Source organism: Haemaphysalis longicornis, unplaced genomic scaffold (genome assembly GCF_048455015.1).
Source record: "Haemaphysalis longicornis isolate Haplotype H1 unplaced genomic scaffold, Haemaphysalis longicornis Haplotype H1 scaffold_13, whole genome shotgun sequence".
Classification (NCBI taxonomy): domain Eukaryota; kingdom Metazoa; phylum Arthropoda; class Arachnida; order Ixodida; family Ixodidae; genus Haemaphysalis; species Haemaphysalis longicornis.
The window spans coordinates 83,732,970-83,747,641 of record NW_027526233.1 but is presented as its reverse complement, the minus strand read 5'-3'; the positions used below and the strand labels follow the sequence as shown (position 1 = coordinate 83,747,641).

The following is a 14,672-nucleotide window of genomic DNA, read 5'->3' as shown; positions in this document are numbered from 1 at the left end:
CATTTTTCAGTTTACTCATGTTCGTGAAGTCATTTTCCACTTTTTGGTAAAGTTTTGGGGCCCAAAACCACGTATTCTTTTAGAAAATGCCAAATAACACCGCTTTTCTGGCTCTCCACCGCGCCGTCTCGGAATGCCACGGTGGAGAGCCGCCCTGTCCTGTTGGTAGTGTTCGAAAGCGCATTTTTTTTTCTTCTTTGAGCATTTGCCTAAAATCCGGTCTCTAGTGATTACCTCAGGCAAGTTGGCAGTGGTGACCCAAACCACGAGAAGAAAGTTACGCGCACAATTATTACAAGCTGGGCTCCATTCACCAAACGCTCAGAAGCACTGAACAAACAGGAGGCCACCTCTGAGGCTCACTGAATGCATGGGAACAAAGACGCAGCAAGTCATGGAAAGAATGCTGAGAAAAGGACGTGCTGCTTGGGAATCAGGAACGAGTGTGTTGGATGAAAGAGCAGATGAGGGTGGAAGTGACCTGAGCCCACATTAAGAGAGTAAAAGAGGGTTTGGGCCAGGCATGTAGTGTAAACGCCCCATGTAATGGCACCCGGAGAGAGTGTGTGCGTCTCTCATAATGGTTTGTCGCTGAGTGCAGTGCCTTTGGGCATTGTTGCAGCTTGCAGTTTCAGCGTGTCAGCCTTCATTTGGGACGGGCAGTACACATTGCCACCAGTCGGGGACTGCCTTAACAATGCCAAAGCTGGACTTCTGTTACTAGCTACGTGCTGAGCTGTAGCTACATATATCTTCAGTTTCCCAAACAACTGTCGCCCCGCATGAATCATCCGTATGCTGTCCTGCCGTATTCTTCAAGGGTTGATGGTCTCAAGCATTCTTTTATAGTTGAAACTGTGGAATCGAGTAACCATGAGTGTTGTGGACTCGACTAACTGTGACCCACGAGTTTTCGTGGGACTTAAGGGGGGGACACTGAAGTTATTTGCGAACATTGTGGGATTATTAGCTCAAACTGCAGTCCGGAGTCTCCAGGCCATGTTTCTACCACTCTCAGTGTATTTACGTGACTTTATTCACTAGCAAAATCAATTCGAAGCTGCTGTCCTCCTCTCTGCATCCTCCTTGCCGATTTCCTGTGACGCTTCATATAACGCTCACTTGGCATGACTGCGCTACTGTGTGGCTCACTCACCCTTTGACAGAGTCATTCGGCCGGCCGGCGGCGGGCCTAGGGTACTTCCAATTGTAAGTAATACTGATCGCCAACGTCGGGCTTTTACATGTACTCTCTTCTCGTCGCATTTGCTACGATGGCAGGGACTTAAAGAAACAAAAAGCACGCAAAACTTTCGTCCGTGCCTTTTTTATTAAGCAATTTCAAGAATCGAATGGCAATACAAAAGTGAGGTTCAGTGGACAACGCAGTGCAGTTACCGGGAGCTCGTTGCCTTATTTTGTAGCAGGAAAAATGAATGTTTTGCTGCACCTGTAACTGGGCAACTTCATGTGCAGTCTTTATTAGCTTTGTGATTGATCGTTGTTTAACAGTCTTCGTAGCGACAGTGCACAAGAGTGCAAACACATTTCGTTGTTCTAGGCACCGCTTACACTTTAAAAGTAATGCAAAAGCTAAACAGCGCATCCGTAACAGAAAATTTGCGCTCACTGTAAGATCGTCCAAGAAGCTTAGTTTACACAGTGTAAGCATCCTACTAGTCACTTTGCAAAAATCTAGCTAAACATGACATGTTGATTGTTCTGCGTGCATTGGGAATGTGATGCGCAATTTCACTTGCAGTGGAAGCACTAAATAACTGTCCTGACATTGTTATTCATCAAACTTACTTCAAAGTCGCTAAAATTTGACTTAACTAAAGCTGCACGTAAAAGGCCGGGTTGAATGGTTGCATTTATATCTCCGCACTGGTTAGAATTCAGATTGTTGCGTTGCAAAACCTAGCAAAAGTTGGCGAAACCAGAAGAAGCTAGGTCGACCCCCCCGCTCCACTGTTTCTCCAGCCTTGCGCAAGTGGTGCAAGCTGCGCCAGTTTTTATTTTGAATAAGTCAATCAGTTCCCAAGATAATCAGAGAAAATTAGCCATGTTTGGAGTAACAGTAGGCAAAACAGTGTTAGTTATAGAACTGTAATCATCATATTTTCTCATTCAGTGAGCATTACAGGAAGCAGGTTTTTCATACATCACTTGGAACTAATTTTACAGCTTATTAAACAATGATTAACACTGTTTTCTCTATTGTTCCTCCAAAAATGGCCGTTTATCTCTAATTATCGTGGGAACTAATTGACAGACCCGAGAAATAGTGGCAAATTCAAAAACGGCGGGAAGGAAAGGCAGCAAGGCTGACAAGCTTCGCAGAGTTTGTTTCAAAATTGAGAGAAATTGCCTTAAGACCCATGTCGCCCACTGAGAGCTTGGTAAATGAGTTGGAAGGATTCCTAAGCTAGTGTGAGTTGCTTTTTGTTGTTGCTCTTTGTACGGGTGCCGTTTGCGATGTACTCTGCCCCTCCTGTGACGGCCCACAAGGGACGAGTAAATGAACGAAGCGTGAAGACGGTGGGAAGCGTGCAGCAGCCACGTGCGGCGTTCCACTGCAGGGTCCCCAGCGGGAGGCGCAGCGCGTGTTCGTGCAGTCGAGCTACCCGGTGGAGCGAGTGTACGCAGCGGTGGAGGACTACGCCTCGGCGGACATTCTCGACCTGAGCCTCCGCGCGGGCGACATTGTCGGCGTGGTCAAGATGCAGGACCCCATGGGCAACGTGGACCGCTGGTTTGTCGACAACGGCGGTGCGTGCCTCACTTGATCAATTAATAGGTTTGTCTAAGCAGAACCATTCGAAACTCCTGCAACCCCTGGTGCCAGTCATGCATGTCGCCATTATTTAGCGCAAATAAAACTGCAGATACATTTGAGCCAGGGGGAGACAGCTGCGCATATTGTGCAGTTCTGATACAAGTTTGCTCCAAACGCTTGCAAATCGCAAAAATTTCGCCAAACTGCTCGAAAACAGTCTGAGAGCCAAGGATTTTAACGCTCCCGTCACCTTCAGTGGGGGGCAATGCTTACTGGTGGCATACCTTTCCAGCATCTTCAACGTGATGCTGTTTGTAAAGGTTTAATTGATTGATATAGTGTTTCGGAAGTCACAATGTTGGATTGCACATGTTATATTCTGTGAGTTTTTTAAGGTTTTCCCATCGAAAACCATTGCAAAGCCCTGTAGAAACAATACATGTGTGTACTGAGGTGACAAACTACTTGTGCAAGTTAATGACAAAACGGCAATTTTCGGAGTGCTGTATCTCCGGAACGACGTGACTGGGCACTGCCATCTTGGTGGGGTGAAGATTGGAAAACATGGCCGCCAGACGAAGCAGTTGCTTGTGGTTCAGGCAGAGCGCTTTTCGCCGATTCCTACCGTGGTTTTGGTTATGAGGGTGGCTGGGTTTACACTTAGTCGTTTGATCTGTTGCGGGCAGTTGCGTGACTAGAAAGACGGGAGTTCATCATGAACCGCTATAAGGAAACGTGAACCATTATGAACCGTTACGAACCATTATTTTTTTTTCATTCCAGAGCTGAACCATAACAGAACTTTTATTTATGGAACGAAACAGAAACTGGAACAAAGACATTTCGTTCCGACACCCCGGTTCGCACGTCCATTTAGTTAGGGATGCTCGCTGGGGTGGCTTTTATGATAGTAAGCAAAAAAAGTGGTAGCTGAACAAAAAAAAAAACGACACGTTCAAAATGACGCAGAAAGGCTCCAGCGCGTGCGAGATGAAAGCAAGCACAAAAAGAAAGCACTACCACTCGTGCTGTTCCAGGCAGTGCAAGAAACACAAGATAAAGAAAAGGATGCGAGCTGTACCAGAGCTCTTCGGTGTAGGCAGTTGTGAAACTCCGCCTCAAAAAATGGCCCGCACCTGGACCGCTTTGGATTGTGCGTACGGTAGCGCCACTGCGGCCGCTGCACGAACTATCCAAAAAACAAACTAATCATTCAAACTGACAATTTAACATTAAATTGTGTTTTAAACATGCCTAAATCTTTATTTTTGTGCTTTCATAAGTTGGTTATTGCTATCTTAACTCCGGTTTTTAGGTTACGATTGTTTCTGCCTCGACCAATTAGCGCTTGTGCGGGCACTCCGGCACAACATAGGTCTGACCTGAAGTACTAAATTTGCAGTCATCGTTTGGCCTATAGCACATTGTATACCAAAACTTATCCAGTCCCCGATGAAGCGGCTCTAAATAATCATTTTCAGCTTGCATAAAGCCGCAGAGGCGACTTCGAATTTATTTTTTTACCGCCAGAAGACGGAAGATGACGCGCAGCAGACGACAGTGCGCAAGCGACGGTTGACCCCACGGTCGCATTTCTTTTTACTACTCTTGCTCCATATGTATATAAAACACTTGCATAGTTGAACACATTGGGCTTCTTTGGCATAACAAATTTACGTAAGCACTCAAATACCTTTTTTCTGCCAGGTCGTCGAGTGGCAAAGCAAGTTGATAGTTTATTTTGTCACCAACATACGGCGCCACTGCAAAACAAGTTCCAAAACAGTGGACCAATCGTAGGGTCACTTTTTGGGCCTATGGGGAGTTTCGCGACTCCTATATCAAGTAACTCTGAGCTGTGCCAGGAGAAGGTGCGCGAGCACTGCTAAGGCGGGAAAATTGAATTGCATTGAACAAACCTCTGTTCAGCTCATCAAGAGACGAGCGAGACAGGGAGGGGTGAGGGGTGGGGGCTACCTAGAGGTGGGCCGAGGGCAAGGACAGCTGTGGTTATCTCACGAATGCACACCGAACATGCGAACTAGAGGGTGCCTATTTTTATTTTCTGTTCATATCTAATACCCGTGCCCCACGTAAATGACACTAAGGGCTTAATGCCTTAAGTTTTAATGCCATTAATTCACTGCTGCACGCAAAAATCTCATGCCATTCGCTCTAATGTCATTTTTGGTTTAAGGAGTTCCGCACAACTCATTCGCCCTCATGAACGCCTTAAACCTGGCTACTCTCGAACGCGATGGGCACGAAATGGAACCAACGAAACTCTCAGCACCAGAGTATTGATGCAAAAACGTAGCTGAACTTCGAAATAAGACTATTTTTTTGTGCCCTCTTGGTGGTGAAGTTCTGGAGAAGATGAAGTTCACTAAAGCAGCGGCAAAAGGGCGGCGGCAGCTGCTGAAGCCACTTTTTGAAACGGCTCGCACCCTTTGTTTTTTAGAAAACACTCGTTTTCTTTCACAAAAACATTTTTGACCCTTCTAAAAAGCCTTTCTCCGCTTTAAAGACTTCTAAAATGTGAGTGCTTTTTTTCTATTTGGCCATTATCACCATCATGCCTGACGCATTTAATGCCTTTGCATTTAGGCGTGTAGCACGCGCTGCCCAAATAATGTCGTTCGGTTTTTTAAGACCTTAAGCTCTTAATGTCATTTTTCGTGTGCGTGCCGCACGAGTGCTGCTTGCAGCGTGTGTCCACTTGCGCGGCTCACTCCTGGAAGTGGTCTTCTCGAAGCGCATTCCCGCTGTGCAGGAAAGCCAGCCTGCATGCCACGTGAAGACGCGCACCACAGTTGGTGTGGCGAAGGCGCATTGCCTCGAGTGTTGGCATTACCTGTCTGAGAGAGAGACAGACAACCTTTAATAGAAAAGGATGACCACTGGTCACGATGGGGGAAAGGGTTTGGGAGGGAGGGTAAGAGAAAATAAACAAATTAAGGCTGGTCGTCTTCAGTAGGAGCATGCAGTGCCTTGCACGTTGGCGTGCGCTCACAGCGGGGCGGGAATGGTGCGATGAAGACGGGCCCGGTGTGTTGTGTGCAGCCGTGAAGGGCTTTGTGGCGGCCCGGTTTCTGCGGCCCCTGCACCAGGCCCCCGTGGAGCCGCCACCGCCGTACAGCGCCACAGACCCCCTCCTGCCCTGCACGGAGCCCAGGTGAGCGCTCCTCGCCCCTCGGGGGACAGGCATCCTCTCAGTCTTTCATTGGCACCTGTGGGAAATGGGACAGTATCGGCTGGGCACCCTTTGTGCAGGTGTCTGTGGCTCAAGCAAGGTTCTGTTCACTTTTGTCAAGATGATCCTCCCGCTCTTTCGCGCGGTAATGTGTCTGTTGAGCGGGCATTTTGTATCAACGAGGACAATCTTGTCGAAAATCAGAAAAAAACAATCTCTGGTCGCCCCGCGAATCGTCTTCAATGCTGTATCGTCGCCTGGAGGAGTTTCTACGGTGCAGCTGACCAAAAAAATTGGCTGTGGCTTAACTCTGTTGTGCCTGGGCGTGCGTAGCAAGAGGTACAGTTAATGTTAATGTTTAGCTTGGTTCTCTGTTCCGTTACACCTTCATTGTTTAGCTTCGTACGTCTGAGTGTTGTTTCAGTCTCTCCGACTTGCTTTCCAAACCTGACGACGAATCCATAAATTCTTTGAAGCAGTGAAATACAGCAAGAGGCATTGTGTACTAGCTGAGGATGTCTTACCAATTTCTTTTTCATATTTTATTCTAGGTGAATTTTAGTGACCACTTCGTCGTGTTTACCGTATTTACTCGCATAATCCTCGCACTTTTTTTTTCGGAAAAGTCAATGCTAAGTTAGGGGTGCGAGAATTATGCGGGGAAAAAAAAATAATCCGGTGCACAGTGTTGCCAATCTGCCTCCTGCCAATCCCGCTAAATGTAGCGGTTGTTTTTTGTACATGTAAGCTCAGTGTTGTCAACAGCAGCTATTTCTTTTTATTTTATTATTTGCAACGTAAACAGTCTCCCGTCGATCAGCGATCATGAAATTGCCGCCTTTGCTTTCTGGCGCGCGCCCTATCTCGTCGTCGTCATGTGCGTGCCCAACCCCAGTAACGCACATAGAAGCCGCGGTGACGCCGAAGTGCCTGCCTGCGGCGCGGTTGCCGTGTTCGATCGCGTACTCTATCGCTTTCAATTTGAAAGCGGCACCAAGCACAAAACAAAAAGATCAAAAAGTTCTCAAAATGGCAGCGAGCTATTCACCGTTGACGCGACCTGACGCGACTGCTGCTCAACGACGGGACCACGACGGCGACACGACAGCGGGCTGCGCGAACGCCGTCTAGTTGCGCGTACGCGAAACCGGCTCAAGAACAGTGTGAGCAGCGTGTTAGGGCGCCTGTTAGATCCTCCCTGTTCTGTGCTGTTAGGGAGTAGCCATGCAGGTTATTAGGGCGCCTGGATGGCCTTGGATACACAGCGCTCTCCGCCGAACGGAGACGCGGCGGGGAGGGCGCGCGTTGGAGAGCGCGTGCACCATGCGGGTTTCGCGAGCAGGCAACTTTTGCCGCTGCAAAGTTGGGGTTGCGAGGATTATGCGAGGAACCAAAAAATCCAAGTTTTGGTGGCTCACATTAGGGGTGCGAGGATTACGCGAGTGCGAGGATTACGCGAGTAAATACGGTACTTTTGCATAAAAGTGACTCTTTACCATTCAAACTGTATTATGTCATTTTTCATTTTATAACACCGTTTTTGTAGAGTTACAGCATTTGGCGACACGGTGTCAGCCCGTCTTGACCTGAAACAAAGGTTTGTGTCAGTCACTGTATTTATCAAAACGACTCAGAGAAAACCTAAAAAACTCGGGGAATTTGAAAATGTCGGCTTGGTAGACACACTGTGACGACATTGACTTGACAGAAGCAAGTGACGGCGGTTAACACGGCAGTGGACACAGCACTGTGCGGATCATTACTGTGCGAGCTACAAGTTTTGTCGAAAGACAAATGAAATGTTGGTGAAGGCTTTTTGTCTGGCTTCTAGAGGTTGCCATTGTCAATAGTTTTATTTTGAGGCGCGCACAGCTGCAGAATCATGGCGAGAAAAAAACCGGTCCTTTCAGATAGAGCCACTGTAGTATATCTTCAGGGAGTTGGCAGTGCCCCCGCCATCGTCCTCCCGCGGTGGGGAAACGTGCGGGCCGCAGGGAGAGAGAGAGACCTCCCCCCTCTCGCCTCCGCGGCGAGCCGAGAGAGATAGGAAAGATGTCGGACCTCCGTAACTCCCACAACTTGCACTTTCGGCAGTGCTGCAGTTTAGAATAGGAGGTCTTGAACAGGGGGGATGGCGTTCCTTGTATTTGTGCTTGGTTCAGACTGCATGCAAGCATGGTGTTTAATACTTCGGGACCACCGGAACAGGGGAGTCGGGTGATGTTTGGGGCATTAATGAGCAATAACCTGGGGACAGCACAGTGGTTTGAGATAGGTGGCGAGGCAGTGGAAGTGGTAAGCGAATATATCTACTTAGGCCAAGTTGTGACCCCAGATCCCAACCATGAGGCAGAGATAATTAGAAGGATCAGAATGGGGTGGGGTGCATATGGCAGACATTCTCAGATAATGAATGGCAGCCTACCATTGTACCTGAAGGGGAAGTGTATGACAGCTGCATATTACCGGTACTCACCTACGGGGCAGAAACTTGGAGGATCACTGAGAGGGTTCAACTTAACCCTTTCGGCCCTGGCGTCCTATATTTAGGACATGAACCAAAAAATTTCTAGCAATTTGAGATCAAAACCAAAACAGCTAGTTTTCTGGGAAATAGTTCTCCAAGGATGCCTCGATCGATAGATATCACCATTGTTCGTTTTTTGCTAAAGCTGATTGCTAGAAAGAGGAAGGCGTTGCAGGGAGGACCAAACTGGCGTCAGTGCGACCCCAAGGACCGAAGTCCCAGTTCGATGAAACAGCTGAAAATCTAAAACTACTTGCACCACCAGCCGTGTTTTTTGTGTGTGGGCTCACAGCTTTAGAAAATTTATGAAAACAAGCAAAAAAACAGTTTTCTCTTAAAATTTTAATTTTAATTACCTGATTACCTAATTAAATGTCATGCCTGTAAATAACTAAATACTTGCATCAGAAGCTCAATTTTCAGTTTGTAAGCTTGTACCATCCAGATAATAAAGAAAACACACCTAAAATGTTTTTCATACAGAAAGAAAAAATTCAGGGCTGAAAGGGTTAAATTGAGAACGACTGAGCGGGCAATGGAGCGGAAAATGATAGGTGTAACATTGAGGGACAGGAAGAGAGCAGAGTCAGTCAGGGAACAAAGGCGTGTTAGGGACATATTAGTAGAGATTAGGAAGAAGAAATGGACATGGGCAGGGCATGTAATGCGAAGGCAACATAACCGCTGGTCATTAAGGGTAACAGAGTGGATCCCCAGAGAAGGCAAGCGTGGCAGGGGGCGGCAGAAAGTCAAGTGAACGGATGAGATCAAGAAGTTTGCGGGGATAAATTGGTCGCAGTTAGCACAGGATCGGGATAATTGGAGATCAGTGGGAGAGGCCTTTGCCCTGCAGTGGGCGTAGATAGGCTGGTGGTGATGATGATGGAATAACATCTCCTGCTGGTACGAGGTTGCCCCTGGGGTGTTACTCGTGCAGTGTAACCCATGCATCGGTTTGACCTTCCAACTGAGGAGGGTTCGGGGGAGTCCCGTCTACACTTCCCAGCCTTGCTGACACACGCGCCCAGGCTCTGCTGGTCGTTTCAGGGTTGCCCCGGCGGCTCCGAGTTTCACGGCTTTGTCAGCCTCGGGAAAGTCCGTGGGCAAGTGTGTGCGCTTGTGCTGCACGAGTGCGATGAACGAGCGATGAAGACCAGTGTTGATTGAGGTCTGGCCCGTGACAGGTTGGGCGTGACAGCCTCGAGTCGAATGGGGCCTTCTGTACTGAATGGGATTCGGAAATAACAGTGCGGCCTGCGTTTTACACTTGTGCGTGTAGTTTGGGTCGTAATACGTTATTTCCGAACCGCAGGAAAGCGTGCCCGGAGGGGGAGATCTCACCACCACGAGCGCTGAAAGGAACGTGTCAGCCCCCGGGGGCCACTGCGACTGTCCTGCCCACCAGCCCTGCAGCAAGCGCGGATTCCAAGCCCAACTCGCTGCCCCCCACCGCACCGACCATGCTGCAGGTGCAGGTGTCCCAAGTGACGGCCGTCCCCGGTGCGGCCCTGTCATCCGGTGGCACTGCGCACCTGCCGGTCATTCCAGCCACGCCATTGGCCGAGAAGGCAGGGGGCGTGACGAGCTACAACTACACGTACGCGGCCGAGGGCCACCCTTACGAAGAGATCCCGGAAGCGGAGGGGCCGTCCATCGGGTCCCCGATCCGGGAGGTGGCGGGCCCCCGGTACGCCAACCTCGAGTTCGACCCGCTTGCATCACGCGACGACAAGCAAGGGGGAGGAGAGGCCCCTCCGACCGTAAACGAGGTGAGCCGGCCACTGTGGAGGAGGGAGGAGGGGACAGGAGGGTGACGCTGTCCCACCGCGCAGTACTACTACGCCCTGTACCCGTTCTCGGCCACGGGTCCCCACCAGCTGAGCGTGGCCCAGGGCCAGGTGCTGCTGGTGGTCCACCAGTGCGACCTGCACGCCAACCCGGAGTGGTGGTTCGTCCAGGACCGCCACGGCAACGGGGGCTACGTCCCCGGCAACTACCTCAGCCGCTACCGGCTGTGACCGACCGCCTGCGTGCGCGTGCAACAGCGCCGTTGCCGCTGCGAGCTGCTGCAGCCCATGCCCTGCGGTGGCCCGGCTGAAGGGGGACCAGGCAGCTTCTCCCACCCGTCCAAGGGGCATTTCCCACGCCATATTGTGGCAGCTTGTTGTCCTCCTTCAGTTGGTTGTGTCGCACGTGCCAAAGAGCAGCGTGTTCAGCGCAAGGCAAGTTTCTGTGGGGATGCTTTCGTAAACCTGTCCTCTTGTTCCAGGCAGCTTGCGTCTAGTTTCAATAGCTGATCTTGCTTTTTTTTGTGTTGTGAAAGAAAGGTGCAGCTTGTTAGCATCACGCAGGGGCAGCAGTTGTGTATGAGCACACGTTTTTGTTTATCTTTGAGCTCAGTTCAGCCTGACACGTGGCCAGCAATATTTTGCATAGACATGTGCTTCTAAATTACAGAACTGAAAGGCCTGATAAGAATGGTCCACTACTTCGAGCCCTCATACTTGGAGAGGTGTGTGCCCAGAAGGACTGAGATACTTCGATGGTACTGTTCGTTAATGACAAACCGTGGGCACGTGGAACTTTTGAGGTACAGCCGCAGAAGTTTGAAACAACCATTAACGCAGTCCCTAATTATGTTTTGGGAAAAAGTGCTAGCACCCGTGCAGCGTATTTTCTTTCTTTTTCGCCCCCAGAAAACTGGCCCTTGGTGGCGCAACTTTCCTTGGCAGCAGAGGTTCCCAGTGATGATGGAAGTGCAGCTGTTGTTCTCACCCCACACTTGACGGGTCTTTCAATATGTCTCCTTTGGGGGCTTGACTGCACTTGAAAAGATGCTGCTGCTGGAACACCAGGACAACAAGTGTCCTGAGTGAGCCGTGGCTGAGAAGGCTGCCTTAAAGGTACAAACTAGGCGCGCATGTCCAGTACCCTTTTCTACGTGCCTGAAAATTCTCACGGCAGTCCTGTATGTGGCAAGACGAAAGGCAACTGCTCCCACGGGGGCATTTGTGGAGGGAACTGGGGGCGAGGGTTGGGGCTCAGATAGCAGCTAGACGGGCTCGGTGCAGCAGCGAGCCCTGGTGCAGGGATTGGTCTTGTGTGCAGCGGGTGTAATGTGCCCCGGCCCGACGGGCAGCTCAAACGCAGGGTCGTAGCGTTGCGGGCACAGCGCTTCACGCTCCCTTACCGGTGTGCCGCCCAGACGAGGTGGGGGCTTCGCACGCGCGTGGCTGCCGTTTGGGCATTGCTGGCTGCGCCATTGTTACCAGTGTAGGCATCGCACACAAGTCACTGAGTGATGTACTTACTGTTTAGCCAACTCTCAAAGTGGTGTCTGGGGGTGACAGATTTGCACATTAAAGCGGAGATAAGTGTTTCGCCGAATCTCTTCTGCTCACCCTTGTGTTCCCCGTTGAATGAGGGCGTTGTTTCGCTTTTCCTGTTGGAGAGCCGAGAAATAAAACTGTTGGTTGTGCATTCTTGAGGAGCACTGTCTTTATTGGGAAAGGGGACACGCCAGCCCGTCCAGCGCCCAGTGAGAGAGAGGCCGTGTTTGGGGATAGGTTTGGCGATGTCCCTGGAAGCACCCGTGTGTCATTGGGCCCTCTTTTGCTGCTTCAGCGCTTTTTGTAGGCATCGTTCAAGGTGGCAGGTAGGTGGGTGTACAGAGGAAGGAAGTGCAGTCTCCCTTCTTCACCTTCACTTATGTCCAATTGGACCGGGCCTGACTGGTAACCTTGGGTGATGCTCTGTGAATTTCCGTCTCACTGGGGAACTGCACCATTGGAGCTTCCAGTGACGGACTGGGGAGTTTAATGCACCGACCCGCCGCGGTGGCTCAGTGGCTAAGGCGTTGCGCTGCTGAGCACGAGGTCGCGGGTTCGATTCTTGGCCGCCGCGGCCGCTTTTCTGATGGAGGCGAAAAGCAGAAACGCCCGTGTGCACGAGATTTCAGCGCCGGTTAAAGATCCCCAGGCGGTCAGAATTAATCTGGAGGCATCCACTACAGCGCGCCTCATTGCCTGCGTTGCGTCAGCACGTTACAATCAATCAATCAATCAATCAATCAGTTTAACGCACCGAAGCTATGCCTGGGCTGTGAGGCGTGCCATAGTGCAGAGACCACCTGGCAATCTTTAAAGGGGCCCTGAAAGAGGTTTTGCCGATACATTGGGTGTTCGCATTTTCAGGTAAACCAATGTCCCGGTAATCACCTCCTCCAAGAATATCGTTACAGCGTTGAGTATTAGTGGAATTATAGCAAATCAAAACATGACATTTTTGCTCACGCCAAGGTTCACCCTCGTTTCGTCCACGTCCTCGCACCACGCGAGCGTGACTGCCCATGAAGGCTCGCTTAACGTCTGCAAGAACGCCCTGTTGCAGGCGTTGTCTGCTACTGTGATACTCTGTGCCGCAAGTGCGCTCCGGGGTGGGGCTGTCTGACTGCCTGTGTTCCGTTTGAGCCACTTTTTATCATTTTGCTTACGAATCCTGCACTCCGCTCACGGCTGGAAAAGCTGATGGAAGGAATGGGGTGGGACATGTGGGAGTCTAAAAATCTAAGCGAGTGTCTAAAGAATCGCCTCAAAATTTGTTAGAGTGAGCGCATACATGCTTTCAGAACTGACGTCGGTTGATCTAGTGTTGCTTAAAGGAGCCATGAAGACAAAATACAAGTTGAGTTTATTAGAAAGACTGCTCAGTCCCGATAACAATGATACCAATATCATCGCAATCTTCGAACAAATAACGGAGATATTAAAGAAAACGTTTGAAGCAGTCGCGACACCCTAGCCAATTTCCCGCAACTTTTCTATGACGTCACGGAACCTTGTTTGTGCGATTGGCGGCCGCCTAACTGACCTGTCGCGACGACACATGAGTGGACATCTGTAATGGGGCCTCTAGTTCCATTTGACCGCATCACTTGAATGCTAACGTACAGTTAACGCACTGAAAATTATGTTTTATTGTTGGCCCGTATGACGTCATTCTTGCTCATAACACGTCACTGTGGCGCAAAAATTTGAAAGTTTTTAAATACTTCTTGCTTTTTTTCGTTAAAAAAATGTCTTTTGTGGCTGTGATGGAGCTGAGTGACCTACTCAATCCTAGTTTTTTCAAATTAAACGAAGTTGTATTTTCTCTTCATGGCTCCTTTAATTGGCCGCTAGTTCGTGTCAATGTGGAGCTTGGTAGGTTGTCTCGTGGCGACGCCATGCGTGCGCGTACACAGGCAGTTGTAGTATACCATTCCGTTATTCTGATCAGTTCTGAAAATTTACTATAACAATTACAAAAAAGCAGCGGAGGGGTTGCACGGTATGGTACGGGCACTTTTTTTAGAGTGCATCATGTATTCCGTTTCCCCGTCCCTCCTTGTGTACTTTCCATAAAAGCTCCTACATGACTTTGTGTTTATCACCGGCTGGACAATTACACCGTAACAGATATTACGAGTGGCCTCAGAAGAGTATTGCGAGTTGAGGGGCCGTGTACGCCTTGCCTCTTTGTTCGACTGTGCACATAATTCCACAGAACAGTTGTTTCGTGCGATTAATCCACTTTCACTATTCCTCCTGATGGCCTGGAGCCCTTTTATCCCTATAGAAAAGGCTGTTCATTCTTTACGTGCTCAAGGCTGCCAGTTGCGATACGTGGAGGGTTTGGTTGCCGGCCGTGGTGGCCCTGTATCCCCTCCCCGCAAGCCGACCTCGTCTAAGTGGATGGGCGGAAACTATCTTGACGCTGTATGAAGACATACCAATTTTACAAACACACACATCAGTATTTCATCTTCTGAAAGTACAATTGCCTTTATATACAAAGTACGAGTTTAAAACTCAACGAATCGTACCTATGACTTAAACGACACATTGACGTTTGATGTGGTAGTTCCGCAGTGCAACCAAAGAGTCTTGTTTTAGATTCGCGAATATGATTCGCAAGCCATGCCATTTAGAAGGCAGGAAAATAAAAAAAGCAACACCCTGCCGGGGTTTGAACCAGTGGCCTTGATTGAGGCATTAGTCCACTGTGCCACAAAATAACTGGAGATGGCACTGCAATAACCGGTATAAAGATAAAAAATAACCCATATAAAGGGACAAAGAAACAATCGACCACATAGTAATAGAATGCTAAAAGATTCAGCCGGATAGAATTGG

General features: G+C 49.4%; 1 protein-coding gene across 1 annotated transcript in view; it reads left to right on the top strand.

Moving 5' to 3' along the window:
* The window catches only part of LOC144164365 (rho guanine nucleotide exchange factor 38-like), an 83,487-nt gene extending 71,508 nt beyond the window's left edge, over positions 1-11,979 (top strand). Inside the window, 4 exon segments of the mRNA XM_077694875.1 lie at positions 2,583-2,772; positions 5,843-5,954; positions 9,812-10,268; positions 10,332-11,979. Of these exon segments, the coding sequence (XP_077551001.1) occupies positions 2,583-2,772; positions 5,843-5,954; positions 9,812-10,268; positions 10,332-10,517 (945 nt within the window). The 3' untranslated portion in view covers positions 10,518-11,979.
* Positions 11,980-14,672: the final 2,693 nt, after the last annotated feature.